Source organism: Mastigoproctus giganteus, chromosome 4, assembly GCF_048544385.1.
Source record: "Mastigoproctus giganteus isolate SK-2022 chromosome 4, ASM4854438v1, whole genome shotgun sequence".
NCBI lineage: Eukaryota > Metazoa > Arthropoda > Arachnida > Uropygi > Thelyphonidae > Mastigoproctus > Mastigoproctus giganteus.
The window spans coordinates 244,545,928-244,568,501 of record NC_143578.1 but is presented as its reverse complement, the minus strand read 5'-3'; the positions used below and the strand labels follow the sequence as shown (position 1 = coordinate 244,568,501).

At 37.2% G+C, this 22,574-nt stretch overlaps 1 protein-coding gene across 1 annotated transcript in view; it reads left to right on the top strand.

Moving 5' to 3' along the window:
- Positions 1-5,732: 5,732 nt before the first annotated feature.
- Positions 5,733-22,574, top strand: part of LOC150087586 (ATP-dependent RNA helicase DDX24) — a 70,173-nt gene continuing 53,331 nt past the window's right edge. The window contains exons 1-4 of the mRNA XM_090372150.1: positions 5,733-6,035; positions 8,225-8,453; positions 12,517-12,674; positions 15,426-15,500. Coding sequence (XP_090228276.1) covers positions 5,865-6,035; positions 8,225-8,453; positions 12,517-12,674; positions 15,426-15,500 — 633 coding nt within the window. The 5' untranslated portion in view covers positions 5,733-5,864. The remainder of the gene's footprint in view (positions 6,036-8,224; positions 8,454-12,516; positions 12,675-15,425; positions 15,501-22,574) is intronic.

The window sequence follows — 22,574 nt, the reverse complement described above, 5'->3', positions numbered from 1 at the left end:
AAACGTCACGGGAAAGTAGTAGCAGAGGCACAAGAAGCAGAAATGACACAAGACAGTAATTAGTGGCAAACATTTATTTGACATAATATTAACAATGGAGTATGACACGGATGCATTTCATGATGTTACAAAAGATGCTCGAAGGTTCCACCATGAGACGCGATGCATGCGTGACACCGACGCCGCATGGATCAGCGGACACAGTCGAACACACCTGGAATTTCTTTGACAGTAGCAGCAGCGCAGACGAGATTCATTTCCGTCTCCACAGGCGATTCATACACCATAGATTTGAGGGCCCCTCCACAGAAAGAAATCAAGGCTCGATAAATCAGGTGAGCGTGGGGCCCAGGTAACGGGTCCATCACGGCCAATCCATCGACACCCAAAACGCCTGTTCAAATGGTCACGAACACACCTTCCATAATGGACAGGCGCCCTGTCATGTTGAAACCCAAAGTTGCGTCTCACATTTGCTGGAACATCGTCAAGTAACCCTGGTAGAACTTGTTCAAGAAATTTCGTTACACTCCTTGCATCGCGCACAAAAGCCTTGCTTTTGTGCATGATGCAAGGAGTGTAACGAAATCAGGCGACAACTCAGCGTTCTTATGGGCCTACATGAGAGCCTGAAGGACAGGGGGGATGCCCTCGAAGGATTTAAAGTGAGAGGCCCATCAAGCTCTCAGCTGCCCACATCAACGCCAGAGGTTGCGCTTGGTCATCACGCAATACAGCGGCAACCCCCAAGGCAGAATGCGCTGGTCCCACATGAATTAGTAGTTGTTAGTGACTCGTTTGTCAGGGAAACGGGGAACATGCTTTGTAAAAAGGATAGGTGGAACAGGACCAGGGTATGTCTGCCAGGGGCAAAGGTTGATGACGTTGTAGAGCGGATATCATCTTTTAAGGGCACAAAAGGTGATATAGTTGTACACGTTGGCACTAATGATATTAAAAGTAGGAGACCGGCAGAATTACTTAACAAGTACAGGTCACTGTTGTGAAAAAGGCGTGAATTAGGGTTCAATTTGAAAGAGTCTGCAATTCTGCCCAGACACGATAGGAGGGAGTATATGACGAGAGCCTTGTCGATCAATTCAGCCCTGGAAAGATTGTGCAAGGCTCAAGGGGTAGAAATTTTTTCAGCCTGGTCTGTACTTGTTAACAGAAGGGACTGCTTCTACAGGGATGGGATACACTTAAATAGAAAGGGTGCAAGAATATTTGCTGATGCTATCGAGGCAGTGTTAGGTGGGTGCGAAAACTGCTAGCTTGGTGGGATACAAGGACTAATAGATTAACAGTAGCCACTGGCAGAGGTGAAAGTGATTCTTGCACTACTTCTATTGGAATGAACAGACGCCTGGAAAACAGGTTGCAGGATATTTCAGAGACTGCTGGGAGTCATTGCGGTACAAGTGAACACATGGGTTGTGTTAGGGTAGCTAGGAAAAAGAACAGGTGCATGTACACCAACGCTAGGGATTTGGTAAATAAATTTGATGAATTTGAGGTATTGCTCAAAGCACCAAAAGCGGATATTGTTGTGATATCAGAGACGTGGTGTCACAGACATAAGGAATGCAGAACTGGAATTTCGGGAATACAACGTCTACAGAAAGAATAGACAGGATAGGAAGGGTTATGCTATTAGTTAAGAAACACATAAAATCAAAGGAAGTGAAGCCAGTCGACATCGCTGGACAGTGCAGTGTCGAGTCAGCTTGGTGTGACATAAGCATTGGGAGATCAAAATTGAGAGTAGGAGTGTGCTATAGGCCTAATGACTCTGATGAGTATAATAAGAAACTGTACAGGGAAATAGAATGGGCCAGTAAATCAGAGAGTCTTATAATGGGAGATTTTAATTTCCCAGATATTGACTGGAATTTCTGGGTTGGTCACTGACACACTAGCAAGGCCTTTGTGGATTTATTGGATGATTGTTTTCTACATCAGCATGTTCGGGAGGCAATTAGATGGAGTGATATTCTTGATCTGATTATCAATAGTGATACTTCATGCATTAAGAATCTGGATAAAGGAACCACTAGGTGGCAGTGATCACAGTGTGCTGAAGTGGGATTTACTCAAAGAGGTAACTACCATCAAAGGTAAAGGGAAGGGTTATTGCTTTCGTAAAGGCGACTACGATGGTCTGAGACAGTATTTAAATTCTGTACAGTGGGACCAACTGATGATGTTACCAACAGCAAATTCAAAATGGGAAGCATTCAAAGAACTTATCTTGGAAGCTACTAGGCTTTACATACCAACTAAGAAATATTGTTCAAAGTTTAGGCCTAAATGGATGTCAGATGAACTAATCAGACATATGACAGAGAAGAAAAATGCTTGGGATACATATAAATTAACACGTGTCGCAGAAGCCCATGATAGATATAAGTTGATCTGTAACAAAGTTACAAAGGAGGTTAGGCGGGCGAAGGAAGATTACAAGAAATCTTTGGCAAAGGATGTAAAGAAAAACAGTAAAGAGTTCTTTTCTTATGTAAACTCTAGAAGGAAGGGGATGAATCAGATTGGTCGACTTGATATCGATGGTACAACTGTTGATGATCCTGCTCAGGTAGCTAACAAACTAAATGAATATTTTGCATCGACATTCACACATGAGGAGTTATTCAGCGAGGGGATTGCCAGATGTGTATTCAACTCTGGCAGTAAGCTAGATAATCTTGTAATAACCGAGAGTAAAGTGGAGGACACATTGTTGAAGATAAACCAAGAAAGGCACCTGGGGTGGATGGGATCTATCCAGTTATATTAAAGGAGGCAGCAAAGGAAGTAAGCAAACCCTTAGCCATAATTATGAGAGCTTTCTTGGACTCAGAGGAGGTACCCACAGACTGGAGATGTGCAAATGTGACCCCAATTCACAAAGAAGGATCAAAGGCTGACATAAGTAATTATAGACCTGTGAGCTTAACTTCTGTTCCAGGAAAATTAATGGAGGCACTGGTTAAAGAAGCACTGCAGGATCATTTAGACAAGACTTCAGTTATAGCTCGGACACAGCATGGTTTTGTTAACGGGAAGTCTTGCCTGACCAATTTGATTGGATACTATGATGCAGTCACAAAGGAACTGGATGCAGGGAATAACTTTGATATTATATGCTTGGATCTTAGAAAGGCTTTTGATACTGTTGCACAGGGAAGACTGCTGCACAAATTGGAGCAGTGTGGCATTGGAGGCAAATTGCTGCTATGGATTAAGGGGTGGTTGAGGGGGAGAAGACAGAGAGTGGTAATCAATGGACACTGCTCATTGTGGACTAATGTTATTGGTGGAGTCTCTCAGAGTTCAGTTTTGGATCCATTATTGTTTTCTGTATTTATAAATAATATTGATGATGGTATATCAAGCTTAATGTCCAAGTTTGCAGACGATACAAAAGTTGGCAGGGTTGTTAAGCACACTACTGACGCTATGTTGCTCCAACAGGATCTGAAAAGGTTGAACAGGTGGGCTGAGAGGTGGCAAATGAAGTTTAACATTGACAAATGTAAAGTACTACATATGGGAAACAGCAACCCCAGAGCAACTTATCAACTCTCTGGTACTACACTGACAATAGTAGAGAATGAAAAGGACCTGGGGGTGATTGTGCAGGCAGATATGAAGTTCTCTGAGCAGTGCATACGGGCTGCAAGAGTAGCTCATTGTGTCTTATCAATGATATACAGGAATTTTTCTAGCAGGGATAAGGAGGTGATCATTCCCTTTTATAAGGCAATGGTCAGGCCACACCTTGAGTACTGTATACAGGTCTGCAGACCTCATTTCAAGAAGGATGTCGAGCTGCTGGGACGAGTACAGAGAAGGTCAACAAGGTTAGTGAATGGAACAAAGGGCTGCTCTTACGAAGAAAGGCTTAAGTTTTGCAAATTACAGTGTCTGGAGACTAGGCACCGGTGAGGTGATCTGATAGAAGTGTATAAAGCCGTGAATGGTTTGAGCATGCTCAATGTTGATGGGATTCTGCCTCTTGCTCAGAATAATCACCTGAGATGGCATAAATTCAAATTGAGGAAAGACAGATATAGGATAGATGTGCGGAAATCTGCCTTTAGCCAGCGGGTAGTTGGTTGGTGGAAGAGACTTCCATCTCTTGTTGTGGAAGTTGAAAGCCTAAATAAATTTACGGCTCAGCTGGACAGGTATTTCGAATGAACAGAGGAGTGAAATGGGAGTTTTTTTTTTTTTTTGGCTGATGCTGCATAAGCTTGCTTTCTTGCATCATATGCCTCTAATAATGCTAATTTTAGGAGTATAATAAATAAACTGATGAACTTGAATTGTTGGTCAAAGGCGAATGTTATTAGGACATCAGAATATTTTAAATACATTAACCCTTATTTGTGTCTGTAAATTGCGTATGTTCTATGGTTGATTTGCCTATTTTGCTGGAAAAAAACCCCAGTTACTCGGGAGAAAAACCTTGCTATCTACGCCTTTAACCAACTAACTCAGCCAAGGAGTTAAAAAAGCCCATTAAAGTTCCTCGCGTCATCGACGGGATTCGAACCCAGGCCTTTTCCACCCAGTGTGGGGAGGTCGGTGACGATACCATTGTGCTATCCGCGCAGACAGGATATGAGTAATGCTTATATTGTCTGAGCGGTAGCACAGTGGTAGTTATTGGGATATAAAGCCATGTTGGGCAGACAACTTATGTGATCGAAACCTGCTAATTTTCTTAAAATCGGACAGATGCTAGACTATTGGGATTTTCTCTTGTAGAGAATCTGAATCCTCATTTTGAATTTAAATCAATGTTTTGAAATTTGATTTAATTTCAAAACATTGATTTAAATTCAAAATGAGGACTCAGATTCTCTACAAGGGAAAATCCCAATAGTCTAGCATCTGTCCGATTTTACGAAAATTAGCCGGTCTCGATCACATAAGTTGTCTGTTCAACATGTCTAGTAAAGTTTCGAGACAACAGGATTCCCATAATGTTTTTATACGACAGATATAAAAAATGCAGAATTTTAATATGGGGAGTACAATGTGTATAGAAAGGACAGACAAGATAAGAAGGGAGGAGGGGTTATGCTGTTAGTTTGGAAACACATAAAATCTAAGTCAACAAGTTCTTTATCCTTCTCAACCTTCAACTATGCACGGTACCTATAAGTTACAATTGGGGAAAAAATAATAAACTATATGAAAGGCACACTACCTTGGGAAATTAATCTGTGCAACATTCTTAGCCAATTTGCAATTTCCGATCTTCCAACTTTACTGCACAGATTGGCTAACTTGTGCTACAATCCCACTAAGTAAAGTGCAGCCATTATCAACCCACTGCAGGGTGGAAGCCTTCTCAACAATTCATGCTGAGGGAAATGGACCATAATCTGCCACGCTGGGTCCAGTGCGGGTTGGCAGATCGACCGTATTCAGCAGTCAGGGGCTTGAACCCCGGTCTACTCAAAGAGCGTGTGCTACTGCACTCCCGCTCCTGCCCACTCGGCTACGGAGGCCGCCAATCCCACTAATATCCCTTCAACGGGAAGTAATTATAATTGAAATTACAAACTCCAGCGCCACCTAGACATTCATTTAAATAGCGCTGCAGGAAATTGGTTCTACTGTATATTTATTGGCATATTATCACGTGGTTTGGATGTTTGATGGGAACTTAAATCTCAACCTAGAATTCAAATAATGCTAACCTAATCTAAACATGGTTAAAAGAAGAGTGACAGGCTATGTAAATACAGGTTGCCATCGTGCTTCCAAATAACTACATAATCTATGACATCCTTTTCACGAGAGTATATTTCATACTCACGCAGCACGTGTTGAACATAAACCATATTGCAAATATGGCTGGTAGCGTTGTACAATTTGGTAAAGTTAAGTGGAAACCTGTTCGCATTGATCCCGAATTATTTGCTAGTGGGGATTTTGATGACTTTGCAGGAATAGAGGAGCTAGCTGACTATAATCTTGTGAAGCATATTGGTAAAAAAAAGATCGTAAAGTTTAAAATAAAAGTAAGTTGTGTTTCGTTTGTTCATCTTGAAGTTTGTGTTTTCAACGACCTTATGCAAGGTGTCTACGGGCTTTTGCTGCACTGCTCAAAACAAAAAAATAAAAAATAAAAAAAAAGAATAAATAAAATAGCTAAGTAAAAATATAAGGTTAAAATTTACTTACGTGTGCACCCTCCAGACTGCCTCAGCCTTGAGGGTGTTTATCTCCCCCCCATCCCGCTGTTTTAAATTAGGAAAACGAGTTCCCGATTTTAAAACATCGGCAAGGGGAGTGTAACCAAACTGCTGCTGCCCAAATCAACCTACTTGTTGATTATTTAGAGATTTTGGAGTTATAACTAAACCATGAAAAAGTTGCACAAATGACTTTCACAAAAAGGTGCTATAAAAACAATATCCAGTCATTTATCAATGAAAATATAGTATAGAAAGCTTCATCCCACACAGACCTTAGTGTAACCTAGGATGATTGTTTTTTTTTTTTTTTTTTGTCAGAAATGCTCCTGAAATCTGAGTGAAAAATCTTGAAAAGTAAAATCTCACTTTTCAAGGAGCATTACTGACAAACAAGAAAGAAGGCTTGTGGCATTTTGGGCAATCATGCAGTATTTAACAGGTTGCCATAACATGTTCCTGGTATATGCCATTATATAACAAGATGTCATGCTTATCCTCTCTGTGCTTCAGAGATCTTGTCCTCTACAATGGCATTCCACCAAGAAAAGATATTTGGCATTTAATATTGGATCTTAAAATGGCTAAACTGACTAGGAGGGATGCTGTCCACTAAAACTTGAAAAATATTACATGGTAACATTGACTTGGCACCTTGAAAGCTCCTTGTCCTAGCAAAAAATATCACCACATTTGAAATTACTGACCAAAACAAATTGCTGTTTCTAACATAAATGATATTGTCCTGTGAGGGGAGCACACAATATTCTCTTATTCCCTTAAGGATAATAGTTAACAACTTTGCCTGCCTGAACAGTATGTTTCAAACAAACACCATAAATTATTTAAATGAACTTCATATTGACCTTTACAGCCTAATTGAAAATGAGGCATCCAAAAAAAAAAAAAAATCCAGGAGAACTTGTGTCGCAGCCTTGCTTGAGTTATTCCTGAACTCTTGAGAGGACACCTAGCTGCAAAGAATCAATTGAAGGAAGCAGGGACTCTCACCTTGTATAACTATACAGTATGGAACTTAGCAATCCATCTTCAACACACCAGGGAATTTCAAAAACTCCTTTCCAGAATCTCAGTTATCTAATTCTATTTATATTTTAACTTCATTACATTTATCTACATATCAAATAACAATTGTATATATTATTGTAACTATATAAATAACCTATGTAACTATCCTTTTTGCATTCCTCTGGCTTGCATGTTATACAAAGCAGTGATTGGAGAAAGAAATAAACTGAGTAAATAATAATAATAATTATTATTATTATTATTGGTTTGTATTTGCACTTTATTTGTATTATTCAATACATTTGGACCTTATTTGTAATTATTTTCCCATGTCTACATTAAAAAAAATAGTATTAAGAGAGTTATCAGATGAAAATTAGACTGCTCAACTAATTGTTTTTTGATTTTTATAATATCAATTCACTTTTGATAAGCACATAAGGCTTCTGTAGAGATGTAATGTACATATTTTAATCTCTAACATAAGTAAGTTGAAGTTGTTTTATATTAGTGGCAGGTCAACCCAGGCTAAGAGGTATTGCTATATTATCTGTAAGTTCATGTGTACCTATTATTAGGGCAGATTTTGTTGTGAAGCAAAATTGGGGGGAGGGGGCAAGAGAACTATATACCTCCACAGAGTTCTGCCCCATAATCTCTTAGTTTATAAACAAATCTGCCGAACCCCTGACACTCCTAACTTAAAACTGTTCTTAATGTAAAGGTTTCAGATAAGTTCTACGCATTGTTATTGACATGATTTGACTCAGATCAGGCTACATATGAAATCCATACCCTAACATGGCATATTAGTAATATGCAATAATTTATATGTTAGATGGGGATCAGAGTAAGAAAATAGCATTCAGAAGTTAGCTAAATTATAAATTTACAGGTTATCTATTTAAAATTTTCCAAAATTTGTAATTATAATTATTTTGTTATATATAAAAATGTGATTATTGTTGTTTTTTTTTTTTTTTAAGAGCAACGAAACAAAGAAGAAGGAAAAAAAACTAAAAAAGCTAAGAAAGGTAAAGATTGCAGAAAATGCTCGTGAGAAAGTGGTCAGGGAACCTGATATATGCAACCAAAACTATAAGCGGAAATCTCTGGAACTTAAGAATGAAAACAATAGTTCTTGCAAAAAAATGAAGAAAGAAATAGAAACATCTGCTTCTGTCGATACCAATGAGGATGAAAAATCTTTGAAAGGTATTGAAATTTAAAGTGTTTATGAAATTTGCTGTTTATATTTTGCAGTTTCATTTCAGTTAATTTCTTGTGTTATTTATCAGTAATTTCATGTTAGTGTTGGATTTATTTATTTCTTTACTAGATGATTACTGCAATGTAACACTCTCTGCATGAAAACCTAATCAATCATTTGTATTTAAAAGGTCCTCATATAGCTAGCATGTGGCTACTACTACCGTTCTTTCTCACTTTGTGGAAAAGGCCTGGATTCAAATCCCATGTTATTGGAATACTTGTAATTTTTTGTTTCCTCTGCGCCATGCAGAGGAAAATAGTTTCTAAACAAAATAGAAACAAAAATAGTTTCTGAACAAACAAACTACCCAGTTTAACTGGGTAGTTTGGTTTGTTTTATTATAATATTTGTTATATTCCCATGTAACTAGAAAAGGAATAGGAAGTAGTGTTTATAGCTCCTGATGTAGAAGCTATTAACACTTAACAATGTTAGCACACTGTGTTATTAAAAAAAAAAGTGCACACACACACACAGCATTCCAATAGGTTTTTGAAAAGTAAATGAAAAAAATAAAATAAAATAATAATAGTGGGTGTGATAAAATGTCAAGGTGTAATATACGGTACTGTATTAGCATTTTTCGGCCTAGTTCACCATGGGTACCATGCTGAAGGTGAATCTGTGAATCAGACATCAGTTGAGAGGTTTGTACATATGTTTGATGTGCTTAGAAAGAAAAATTCTCAGTAATGGGAAAGATGTCATTTCGCTCCTTCATTCTGATAAGGCACATCCCACAACACCTTGCCTACAGTTGAATATTTGGTTAAAGAATGTTCATGTAATATCATATTCACCTTTGCTATCCTAGTGTGTAGCCCCTTGTGATTTCTCTCTCCCTCTGTCTTTCACATAAACTGAAAGTGCAGCTTAACAAAGGATTTGACAGCAGGGAGGATATTATTGAAAGCACAACAAGAATACCAGGTGGCACCCTTGCTTTTTTTGTTATTATTAGTAGTAAAAATGCCAGTTTTTCGGTACTAATTTAAAAATTAATTATCCATGATTTCACATAAAGGTTATAAAATTGATAACAATAAATTATTAATACTGCTGAATTTGCAAATGAGGGATTGTTATACACAGTACAGATGCAGGCGCTTCCATAGCCAGGTGGGCAGCAGCAGCAGTGCGTAGCACATGCTTCTTGATTAGACCGGGGTTCGAGCCCGTGACCACCAAATACGGAGGATGTGGAAAGGTCAGGGAATGACCACCGCATATCCCCGGAGCAGTATGGCCTTAGTTGCTAATGCTCCTAAAAACCAAATAACAAACAAACAGTACAGATGCAGTGGAAACTTGAAAATGTCGTGAAACTGTAAGACATAAAATCTTACAAGTATACTGTGTGTGGAAGTAAAGCACTTAAGGAATAACGAAAAATCATTACGGAAATATTTCCATTAGTGGCAGTAGGCCTGGTAGTGCAATTAAGGAATATGGCAAACAGTGGTATGGCAGGTGCGGAAAGTATAAATTAAAAGCTTTTGAACAATCCCTCTATCACACCGCTACTTGAGTATGCGACACTTAGTGCATTTTGGGAAAGGGTGTCGGTATGGAGCAGTTCAAAGGTATTGTGAATAGGTGATCTTGAGGTAAAAGATGAAAGCATTTCGTTGTATGGGAAAAATATTCTGTTTTTCCCACCAAAGGAAGAAGAGTGAGTTTAAAGAATAACACTGTGATTGGGTCAGGTTTAAATTAGATAGAGGGGGATAGGTAAATGGCTTTTGTGCAAACCCCAAAGGGGATTGCACAAAAGCTTGCATATAAAAAAGTAGTACAAGTGGCGATTGTAACTTTGCAATCAATTCAATAAATAAATAAATAAATAAATGAGAAGGAAATAAATAAAGTACTCACACCAAAAGAGGAGTTTGTGGTTGTTGTTCGGAGGGGTTGTAGACTTCCAGGTAGTTTGGGTCCAGTTCTGGGAGTGCAGCTATATAGTGAAGGGTTCCGCTGGGCACGTTCCTGTGCTAGAATTAATCCAGAAATTGAATAACAAGCCAGTCAGATAGTGCCCTGGCTTCTACTACTGCTGCTGTGGTAATTTCCTTCAATATTAACAGAGAACTGTTCTCGAAATACCGAAATAAGACAGTACTGGAAGAGCTATACAGCAGGGATGCAGAGTTCAATTAAGAAGAGAGAGAGAGACATTACCACACTCCGTGGAAGGAACCCACACAAAGGAATCCCACCATGAAAGAGAAGGATGGTAAGTCCTCTAAACTGTGTTGTATTGGAAATGGTACTTAGATAAAGCGGGAGATTATTTTAGAGTAAGGTTGAAGTTGAAGAAACACGAGAAATAAGGAAACATTCAGTATTGAGTCGGTTTATTGGTTGAAGTTGTAAACAGAATTGATATTGCTAAATTAAGAGAGATTACATGGAATTGTTAGTATTAAGTTAGCCACTTATGGATTGCTGGTGTGAAGAGAATTGATATTGCTGATTAAGAGAAATATGAGGAAGTCATTAAGATTGAATTAGTTTAGTGTTTGAAGCTGTTGAAATTGTTAATTGAGAGAAATTTTATGGAAATGATAGCACTTATTAACAGATTAAATGAGAAAAATGAATAGATTAGATGTAAATGAATACCAGTTATGTATTGTAAGTAGTTTTGTATGATAAATGACTTTTATTTTATATTTGTGTCATTGCTCTTGAGAAACTGACAGTCACATATAATACATATATGATATATAATATATATACTCGTGTGTGGGGGAGGAATATCCCTCAGCTCCTGGAAATTCTCATTTTTTAATGCAGTCAGGTGGCTTGAGGGGAACTGCTGTACGAAAATCATAACGATGGCCACTGACGGAAATACTAAGGTGTACAGGGAAATAAAAATTAATAAATAATCCCCCCCCACTTAGATTTGGTTTCCTCACCAAGCTTAACCGTCAGTCCCCTTCTTTCGTTAATACAGATATAGTGCCATAAAAAGTAAAAAATTTTTATTTTGATAAAAAGGAAATAAGGTTTTTTGAAGATGAGGGAATAAGGGGGAGGTTAAATTGCAACTTGTCTACAACTATCTCGGTACAAAGCACCAACTAGCACAGAATCCAAAAGGACGTTTTCTGCCGCTAATTAAATATGTACCAAAATTATATCCAGTTTAAACGATAACACTATTGAGTTTCTTAAGAGCTCACTTTATTCGGACAGATAGTGTGGGTGCTTATTTTTTTTTTTTTTGGTTTTCAGAATACCTGTATGTCTCATAATTTTTGCTAGATTATTTATTATTGTAATAAAAGTTTGATTTAAAATGTGAATTCGAGTAATTACTTGTTTTTTCCTTACTTTATTGCACCTAATCGTCATCAAAATTTATTGCAAAAAATGTTTTTTTTTGGAATACCCATATCCCGGTTTCATAAATTAAAAATACTAAAATACCGGTATTAAGATTTTGACCGGTATTGTGAGCCCTAGTAGGTAGTAGTAGCATCATGGAAAAAGACTTCATTTTCAAGGAGGATACATTCTGGTAGTATGTAAGTAATTTTAACTGTGTGTTATTTGAATCAGCCTTGAACCGCCCACCTGGCTACGGGTGCCTCCGTAGTCAGGCGGGCAGGAGCAGCAGTATGTAGCACACGCTTCTTGATTAGACCGGGTTCAAGCCCGTGACCACCAAATACGGAGGATGCGGAAAGGTCAGGGAATGACCACCGCATATCCCCGGAGCAATATGGCCTTAGTTGCTAATGCCCCTAAAAACCATATAACAAACAAACAAACAGAACTCTTTGATAGGCCCTCTCATTCATTATAGTGATTATTAGCAGATATAATTATTTATTGATTATAGGTTTATATAAAGTTTATTAAATGAAATTTCTCTGAAAATGTTTTGATTTTGGACAGTCTTAATAGTTCAGAAGCTAAAAACTTAAGTTACATTTAATTAGTTAAATATATTATGATTAATAATACTGAATTCTGGAATAATATGGTGTTCCACAGAAAATATTGACATGTCTGCTTGGAAAGATCTGTTTGTTCCCGAACCTGTTCTAAAGGCTTTATCAGATTTGAGTTTTACAGCACCAACACCTATTCAAGCTTTGACTCTTCCGTCGGCCATAAGGGACCACAAAGATATTCTTGGAGCTGCGGAGACTGTAAGTAGATATTATTCACATAAATTGTTATGTTTTCTTCTGATGCTGTCTAATTTTGTTTTTCTGCTATTTTCCATATAAAATACTGTTTTTGAATCTGGCTTTTGGTGTAATTGTCTTTAAAAAATTGATTTATGATGCTTTCCTTTTTTATCTGATGTTTCTTTCAAGATTAAAAATTAGTTCTAAGAACATGCTTGCCACAGTAGGCATTTAAAATGATATGCAATTTCATAAATTGTTTAAATATTAAGAAACTTACCACAGATAAAAAAAATTATAAACTTATGATAGAAAAGTGATGTGTAAGATTATTCACAATTATTTATAAACACTTTCAATAGTTATGTCTTAAATGCCTTGATTAATTTGTATAAAGTTATTTGTGTTTTATAATTAAGACATGTAGCATACATTACTCTTTTATTTTTCAGGAAATCCAGTAGCCGATCGACGTGAAAGTTGATCAGCAACTGATATTTGAGCAAAGTAAAAACATTTTAAGGTGGTTCTGGGATTATAAAAATGTTAGAAAGTCTAATGTGAATGGAAACATCCATTTGGGGTTAGTCAATCAGGTATTCTTATAGTTTAAAGGAGATAAAGTGAAAACCTTTCATATCTTGCAGTGCAATTAGAAAGGATTATCCAGATCACTGTGCACAATTCTGAGTGGCACTGTTCTAAGAAACACTAAATTGGTAATTTTCAGAATGCTGTTGATGGTTAGAAACTAAATACAGCATTTGGTGGTAGTGATTTGTCTGTGCCGCTATGCAGTGCCTTAGAAAGTCTAGTGTGAATAGGAACATTAATATGTGGAAAAATATGGTGATACGTATGACAATAGCTTGTTAGCTTGACTGCACAACCAAGAACCCAAAATGAGTTAATTATATGGCAGTTAAAAGAAAATTTATTTGTAGGTTTATATTATGACAGTATACAAATGGTATTCAGATTGCTATATTTCCTACAGATATGGCTGGGAAAATGTCAGAAAAGGTCATAGAAAGAAATCTCTTGTAGTGGTGAAATTAGAAATGCAAATGATTCAATGCAGGCAAATTTGTGAAACATAGATTGGATACTTAACTTACATTGAACCACAATGATGATTTGTGTCAATGCTGGCAAATATTATGAATAATTCATCATGTCGCTTCATATTTTGGAAGATATAATTGTTAATTTTTGGATTGTTTTTGTTTCCAAACACAACTACATTTTAATAGCAAAGCCAGTGAACATAGGTGGTGATTGCCATGTTTGATGCTTGTTACTACCACTGCACTATGAGCTAATTCAGCACCAGCAGATTAAAAAAAAAAAATTTAAAGCGTAATTCACAAACTATGGACAGATATTTTCTCATAGGAATAAATTTATTTATAGTGATTATTTCAATGAAATATTGAAATAATAATATCATCAGTTTTGCAATTTCAGTGTTCTCAGTTTATTTATTTATTTTTTAGTGTCATTCTTTCTAAGAATATCTTCCTGTCATAAATAGAAGACTATCTGTATATAGCCTTTTCCAGATTTTTATTATTATTATTTTTTTTAATTCTAACTTACAAGCAGTAAAGTTCTCTTCATAAACCTCCCATTAATCAGTTCAACAGATTTTTAATAGAAAAAAACCACAGAAAGTAAGTTAGATTTGGATTAATTTTTTTTTAGAATAATAAAAAAAAAAAAAAAAAAGTCTGAGTTAAGCTGAACCAAACATGTTTTCTTAAGTGATTAACCACTTAAGATCTCTGGGGAAAGGAGAATAGGAGTGTACAACACACTAGTAAACTCCTATCCTCCCCAAATGTTCTGATCTATCACTGTGAAGCAATCCCTACCATCAAAATTAGTCCAATAAAATTCTATTTATAATCTTGTTGAAAGCAAAATTTATGATACTTAATTTACAATAAAAACAATTGTCTAGTTCCAAGATCATCTTCATCTTCTGAACTAATGTAATATCATACAATAAATTGGTTTTGTTTGTTTTGTTATTTGGTTTTTAAGAGCATTAGCAACTAAGGCCATATTGCTCCGGGGATATGCGGTGGTCATTCCCTGACCTTTCCGCATCCTCCGTATTTGGTGGTGACGGGCTCGAACCCCGGTTTTTTAATCAAGAAGCATGTGCTACGCACTGCTGCTCCTTCCCACCTGGCTACGGAGGCGCCTAAATAAATTGGAAATATCTCTTGATCCAGAACCTGATTCATTATGAGAAATTTTAGTTTCTGAATCAGTATTATCCACGTTTTTCATTGCTAAAATTAATGTAATATAAAAGAAAGGAATTATGATAAACCTCTGAAGAAAAACACATTATTTTTTCATTATACTTGGCAATAATAAAATGGCAAAAGCAAACAACCCAATGCAAGTCAAAACAATCTTCATGCATTTGTGTGAAAAGTAATACTCATGATTGTATAAAAATGACAGTTTATGAGAAAATCAATTAAAGCTACAATATTTTAGCAAATATGTATGTTCAAGACAAAAGTGAAATATCAAAATGTGTAATGCACGATATACTACAACTGAGGCAAGTAGTAAAGGTGCTGAAATTCGTTAAATGCCTAAAATTTCCTGTGGTAAGGTCAATTCATTTAGGTAATTTATTGAAAATAAAACATAGTTTTTTTAATTTTTCCCTAATAACTCCCGAATTTAGTGATGCTTTTTATTTATGTTACCAAGTTTTGTATATTATTTTATATACTTTGTATCTAGGGCAGTGGCAAGACCCTGGCATTTGGAATTCCACTTATTTTCCATATTCTTAATGATAAAAAAAGAAAACAGAAGGTAAGTTTGTTTGATTTGTAAAGTATATTTGATGAATTGGCTAGCTAAAGGTCTCTTGCTTTATTATTGAGTTTAAGGTAAATAAAAACCCAAGGTTTTCACACTATCTGAGTATGCCTTTCCTACAAGTTGCAATGATAATTTCATTTATGGTGGGGATAGTAAGAAATACTTTTTTATATAAGACAATGGATTCTTATCTGGTTAATTTACATTATAAATCCTGTTAACTTAGAATCCTTTTCAAGTTTTAAATTATGTCTTATGTTTTTTTAGATGTCACTTTACTCCTAACTTTGAAGTTTTATCTTGAGTAAATATTGAAAGTCTGTGTTAGAATTATGCATGGTCTAAAAAGGTGTATGCATGTGGATCTCATAGATTCCATTTCAATTCATCAATGTAATGAAACTTGTATCTTTCCCACTGCTAATCTCAGTTAACTTTGGTAAAGTTAACCCACTGAAATCAGAGTCGTTTATTGCCAAAACTGTGATACAACAGACACCATTTTGAAAGTAGTTTTACCATATTGCAATTCATCGTAGGATAATATGTTTTGTGTTACTCGTCTTCCCTTAAATTAAAAAAAAAAAAATTATCAAAGAACCTGAAATGCCATTCAGTAGGAGTGAAGTTACTGTTAGTCTAGTTAGCTGGTAGTTGTCAGTAAACACCTGAACAATAAATGTTAACAACTAGTATATGATTATAAATTTAATATCCTTTAAAAAATGTAATCCAAACTGAAATGTAAATGTGCATCCAAGCAGTACAGTCTACCTCAGGGATTTTATTATTTAGTTAATTAAAATTACATTTTAAAATTGAAAGTTTTCTGACAGACACTGCTTGCCACAAGGTTGCTAATTAAGGTTACTTGCTGTGAGATGATCAACAAGACTGCAGCAATAATTCAGACACAGCATGGGTTTGTTAAGGGAAAGTCTTGCCTGACAAATTTGTTTGTCAGACAAGACTTTCCAGTCCCTTTGTAACCACAAAGTGGTTACAAAGGGACTGGATGCAAAAAATAATTTTGATATATACTTGGATTTCAGGAAAACTTTTGACACTGTTGCGCATGGAAGACTATTGTACAAATTGGAGCAGAATGGTATCAAGGGTAAGTTGCTACAATGGATAAAAGGAAGGTTGAGTGAGAGAAAACAGAGGGTGGTAATCAATGGGTGCTACTCTTCATGGACTAATGTTATTAGTGGAGTCCCACAGGGTTCGACGTTGGGCCACTGTTGTTTTGTATATTTATCAATGATATTGATGAAGGTATACCAGGCTGAGTGTCGAAGTTTGCAGTTGATACAAAGGTTGGCAGGGTTGTTAATGACAGTAATAGCGGTGTGCTGCCGCTGCAACAGGATCTAGAAAATTTGGACAGATGGGCTGAGAAGTAGCAACTGAAGAAACGTACCAACTGTGTGGTACCACACGTAATGTGGTAGAAAATGAAAAAGACCTGGGAGTAATTGTGCAGTCAGATATGAAGTTTTCTGAGCAATGCAGACTGGCTGCCAGGGCTGGTCATGGGGTTTTGTCTGGTCTTGGCGCATTATAGCCTTAGATGCTAATGCGCCAATAAAATCCAAACCAACAACAACAACAACATGGGGTTTTGTCAATGATATATAGAAATTTTGCTAGCAGGAAAAAGGAGGTGATTGTCCCTCTGTATAAGGCAATCTTCAGGCCACACCTTGAGTACTGTGTACAGGTCTGGAGGCCTCATTTTAGGAAGGATGTAGATTTACTTGAGCATGTACAGAGAAGGGCAACAAGATTGGTGAGGGGAATGAAAGGATCCTCTTACCAAGAGTGCTTAAGTTTTCCAAATTGCAATAGCTGGAGACTATGCACCTGCACAGTGATCTGATTGAGGTGTGTAAGGCCTTGAATGTTTTGAGCACGCTGAATTCTGATGGGATTCTTCCACTTGTTCAGATTACAAACCTAAGGGGGCATAAATTCAAATTAAAGAAAGACAGATGTAGAATAGATGTGCGGAATGCCTTTAGCCAGCGGGTGGTTAATTGCTGGAACAATCTTCCGTCTGTCGTTGTGGAAGTTGATAGGTTAAATAAATTTAAGGAAGAACTGGACAAATATTTAGAGGGAATGGTTGTGTAAATTTTTTTTTTTTTTTTTTGGCTGATGCTGCATAAGCTCACACACTTGCTTTCCTTTATCACATGCCTCTACTACTACTACTGCTACTACCCAAACTGGTCACAACAACAGTGCCTTTGAGTTTTTAATGAATAACAGATTAACGTACTAAGTTATGTTATTCAATTAAAAAAAATTTAAAAAAAGGGTTACATTACGTCACCTCTTGGACAACTGTACTCATTTGTGCAAAGCTTATGCCAAGCTCTGTCACCAACACAGGAGGAACAGTATTGTTCTCAGGCAGAAAAATGAAATTTAGAGTAGCATTTTTTCTTAAACTATTTCGGTACCTGCATTGAAATTGTACACTGCATCTACATTTGAAAATAATCATATTTCATTAAAAAAATGAAGATATGAATAACTATTGGACAATGAAAGAAAATGAATAGGTACTTTGGAAAAAAATGTATATAGAGAGAGAGAGATGATAGTTAAAAATAATTAAAGGAATAATAAAGAATAAAGAACATAAATGTAAAAATAATAAAGACAGAAAGGAAAAGAAACATCTGCAACACCATTATATTCACATCTTGCAGGACTTACCCATTTCACTAACACATTTTCAGAAACATGCAGCTAATTATGTTTGTTTTAATTTATATTTACTTTCATATTTTTATTCTTCATTATTCCTTTATTATTATTATTATTATTTTTTTAAATTCTTATTCTTAGATGGTGGTATCCACCTAACTGCTATAGATGGATACCACCATCTGTAGCAGTGGTTCCCAATGTTTTGTCAGTCAAGGTCATGCTTTCTAAGTTAAAAGAAAAATACCAATGGCACACTGAAATAGTTATTGCCATTGAACTCGATGGAAATTTTCTTAATCCCGAGGCATATTTGAAAAGGGTCGCAGCACACCAGTTGGGAACCACTGATCTATACACTAATTTATATTTTTGCGTTACTTAGCTTTGCATTCTATGGGCAGTTTTACATTTCATGAGGCTGATAAATCTTTTGTTGATTGCCATCTATTGCATTGATTTGTTTAATATTCAAAATGCAGGGTATTGACCATTCAACAAAATGAGACTTAACAGTTGCTTCTTTTTACTGTAATTGGTTTCTATTTTTGGCCATGTTTTGTGGTCAGTTTAGAGTTTTTTTTTTTTTTTATGTAAACCCCAAACACGAGAGGTATTAGAACCTATAGTACTTAGTACCATGCTTGGGTTGGAGGTTGAGAAGATGAAAGAAGATATTTGTTGACATTGGACTTGAACTTCTGTAGACTGTAATTTTCAGGAAATACATATGAAGGAAGGTTGTTCCAGAAAACGGCAGTTGAATGAATAAACGAGGAAGATGAAAAGTTAGTTCTGTGAGTTTTAAGCTGGACAGTAAATGGATGTTGGCTGGTGGCGGCACATGTTCGGACTGTTTTGAAAGAGAGAGAGAGAGAGAGAGAGAGCAGGAATTATAGAAGCCAATTCAGAAGAACAGTGCCGATGGAAATATCTGTAGAAGAGGCATGCAGCAGAAACAGTACATCTATGAGACAGCGAGTGGAGAGAATCTGTTAGAGATGAATCATTAATTAACGTAACTGCCCTCTTCTGAACAGAATGAAGAAGCCTGAGAGAGGTTTTGGGAACACCACCCCAGATGTGGGGACAATATTCCATGGTAGGGCGGATTTGCGATTTGTACAGAGTGAACAGCTGTTTGGAAGAAAAGTAACGCCGAGAGCGAAAGAGAAAACCAAGTTTTTTAGAAGCAGAGGAAGCAATATTTGTAATGTGCTTGTGCTAAGAGAGATCAGAAGTCAGGGTAATCCCCAAAAGAGATATATCATTTTGCCTGGAAATCAGAGTGTCACCAAAGATAAGCATAGGAGCAGAAGAATCCTTTTTGCGAGATATAAGACAAGACTGAGTTTTAGGAGGGTTGAAATCAACTAAGTTGTCTTTGCCCCACTGGAGAATTACCTGGAGATCAGCATTTAAGGAATTGGTAGCAGATTTTTGAGAAATTCAAGCTGATTGAGCAGGGCTCAATCTTTCAATTTTTCAAAATGGAAAGCGGAATGCAATGTGCTATCATCGGCAAAACTATTGGATAGGATTTCCAGTCAATGGAAGAAGGTCATTAATATACAAGAGGAAAAGTGTGGCAGAAAGAACTGAACCTTGGGGGAGACCAGCATTAGTGGAGAAGTTAGAAGACAGAGAGCCATCTACCATCACCCTCAGTGAGTGATCAGAGAGAAAACTGTATAACCAATTACAAAAAACAGTTGGCAAACCATAAGATGGAAGCTTGTTTAGAAGACCTATAGGCCAAACACGATCAAAAGCCTTTGAGATGTCAAGAGCAACTGCTTGTGTTTCACCAAACTTTTCCATTGAATTTGTCCATAAATGAGTAACATAAGCCAGAATATCACCAATGGATCGAAACTGATGGAATCCATACTGGCGAACGTTGATCACACAGAAGATTTCTAGGTAGTTTAAGAGTTGGCAGTTAATTGATTTCTCCATTACTTTAGAAAGAGTAGAAGTAATTGCAATAGGACGATAATTGGATGGGAGGGATTTGTCACCCTTTTTAGGAACTGGCTGGATATGAGCAAATTTCCAAGCAGAAGGAAAAACACCTTTGGAATAAGAAAGTGAAAAAAGGTGGCAAAGAACAGGAGTAACTTCTAAGAGCACAAGTTTTGAGAACAAATCAAGAAATACCATCGGGGCCTGGAGCTTTCTTTGCATCAAGATTCATCAAAATCCTTCTGACATCCTTTTGACGGAACACCACAGGAGGCATTGAATGCAGCATGTTGGGAATGGTGGGAGGTGTTTTAACAAGGTCTAAATACATGAGTTGGAAGGAAAATGGGATGCTAGCAGGTCAGCTTTATCCTTGGCTGAAGTGACATCAAAACCATCTGGTTTGGACAGAGGTGGGAGCAGAGATGGGCAAAAGTTGCAGCCAATAGCTTTGGCAAGAGACCAGAATGCTCAGCTACCATTAGGGCAAGAAGCAAGTTTTCTACTCTTAACCTGTTCAAACTCTAGTTTGGACTGATTAATAACTGCTTTAGAGGTTTAGAGGTAACAGGAGTAGTGCGGGCAGACCACATTCGATGCGAACTCCTGCCATAGAAGAAAGTGTGTTGAATGCCGTCCAGAATAATCCTACTACCAGCACACGTGCCGTTGCCTCTGCCTTAGGAGTGTCTCGTTGCAGTGTACAGCGTGTCTGGCACGACGATTCTTTACACCCCTTTCATCTCCAAAGGGTTCAGTTACTGCTCTCCCAAGATCATCCTGCACGTTTGGCTTTTGCGCAGTGGTTTCTCCAAGAAAGTGTTCAAGACTTTAATTTTCCAGCCTATGTTTTGTTCACGGATGAGGCTTGTTTCACTCGGGAAGGCTTATTCAATCAGCACAATGTTCATGTGTGGACTCAGGACAACCCACACGGTGTGCGCCCCCATGCGGCACAACATCCCTTTGCAATAAATGTGTGGGTAGGTACGGTCGGTGACTGCTTAGTCGGCCCCATACCTGTTACCATCCGCATGGACTCCGCTAAATATCGGACTTTCTTTAACAAGTTCTACCAGGGTTACTTGATGATGTTCCAGCAAATGTGAGACGCAACATTTGGTTTCAACATGACGGGGCGTCTGCCCATTATGGAAGGTGTGTTCGTCACCATTTGAACAGGCATTTTGGGCGTCAATGGATTGGCCGTGGTGGACCCGTTGCCTGGCCCCCACACTCACCTGATTTATCCAGCCTTGATTTCTTTCTTTGGGGGCCCTCATATCTCTCGTGAATGAATCGCCTGTGGGGGGACCTCAAATCTATCGTGAATGAATCGCGTGTGGAGACGGAAATGGATCTTGTGACAAGACTCATCGGCGTTGCTGCTATTGTCAAAGAAACTCCAGGTGTGTTCGACCATGTCTGCCAATCCATGCTGCGTCGGTGTTACGCATGCATCTTGTCTCATGGTGGAACCTTTGAGCATCTGTTGTAACATCATGAAATGCATCCATCTCGTACTCCATTGTTAATATTATGTCAAATAAATATTTGCCACTAATTACTGCCTTGTGTCATTTCTGCTTCTTGTGCCTCTGCTACTACTTTCCCGTGACGTTTCTGGTTATGGGTTCCTATGTGATTCACATTCCTTTAGATGTTACCTACCTCCCCTAAACGTTTGTACCAATATTTTTAAGACACCCTCTATATAAATAAAATATATATATATATATATAAAAAAATAATGCCACCTTTGGGTATAATCTTCAATTTATCTTAATTTCATTATATTAATGTTTGTATTATATTAGCCATATGGTGCATGGAAGCCCTAGCTGATTGCTGCACCACCCAAAAAAATAATAATAGATAAATAATAAAATAAAATGCTTATTTGACTCCCTCCTCGTATAGGTACCTTTACAGCTAATTTCTGAATTTCCCCCAGCTGTCAACTTCAACCACCCATGAAGGTAACATTCCAGGAATTAGTAACTTGCTGGCTAAGAGAAACCTTCCTGAATTTCAGTCTAAACTTCTCCCTCCATAATTTTAATTTATGGCCCCTAGCTATGTATTATAGCTTTATAATAGTGAAATTTCCATCCTCATTCATTTTACTTTAACCTCTCAGAGCCTTATATACTTAAATCAAGTCTTCTTTAAGGTACCTGCTTTCCAAGCTCTGTTGCCCACACACATTCAGTATTTCCTCATAGTCGCGGGTTCGATTCCCGCCTCGGGCTTGGATCAAAGTACTGCAAAAACCTTGGGAGGTGCAATATGGCCACAGAAGCCGATGCGCCAACAACTACCAAATCAAAAAAAAAAAAAAAAATTTCCTCATATGGTGCCCTTTTACTGATCTCACCAGGC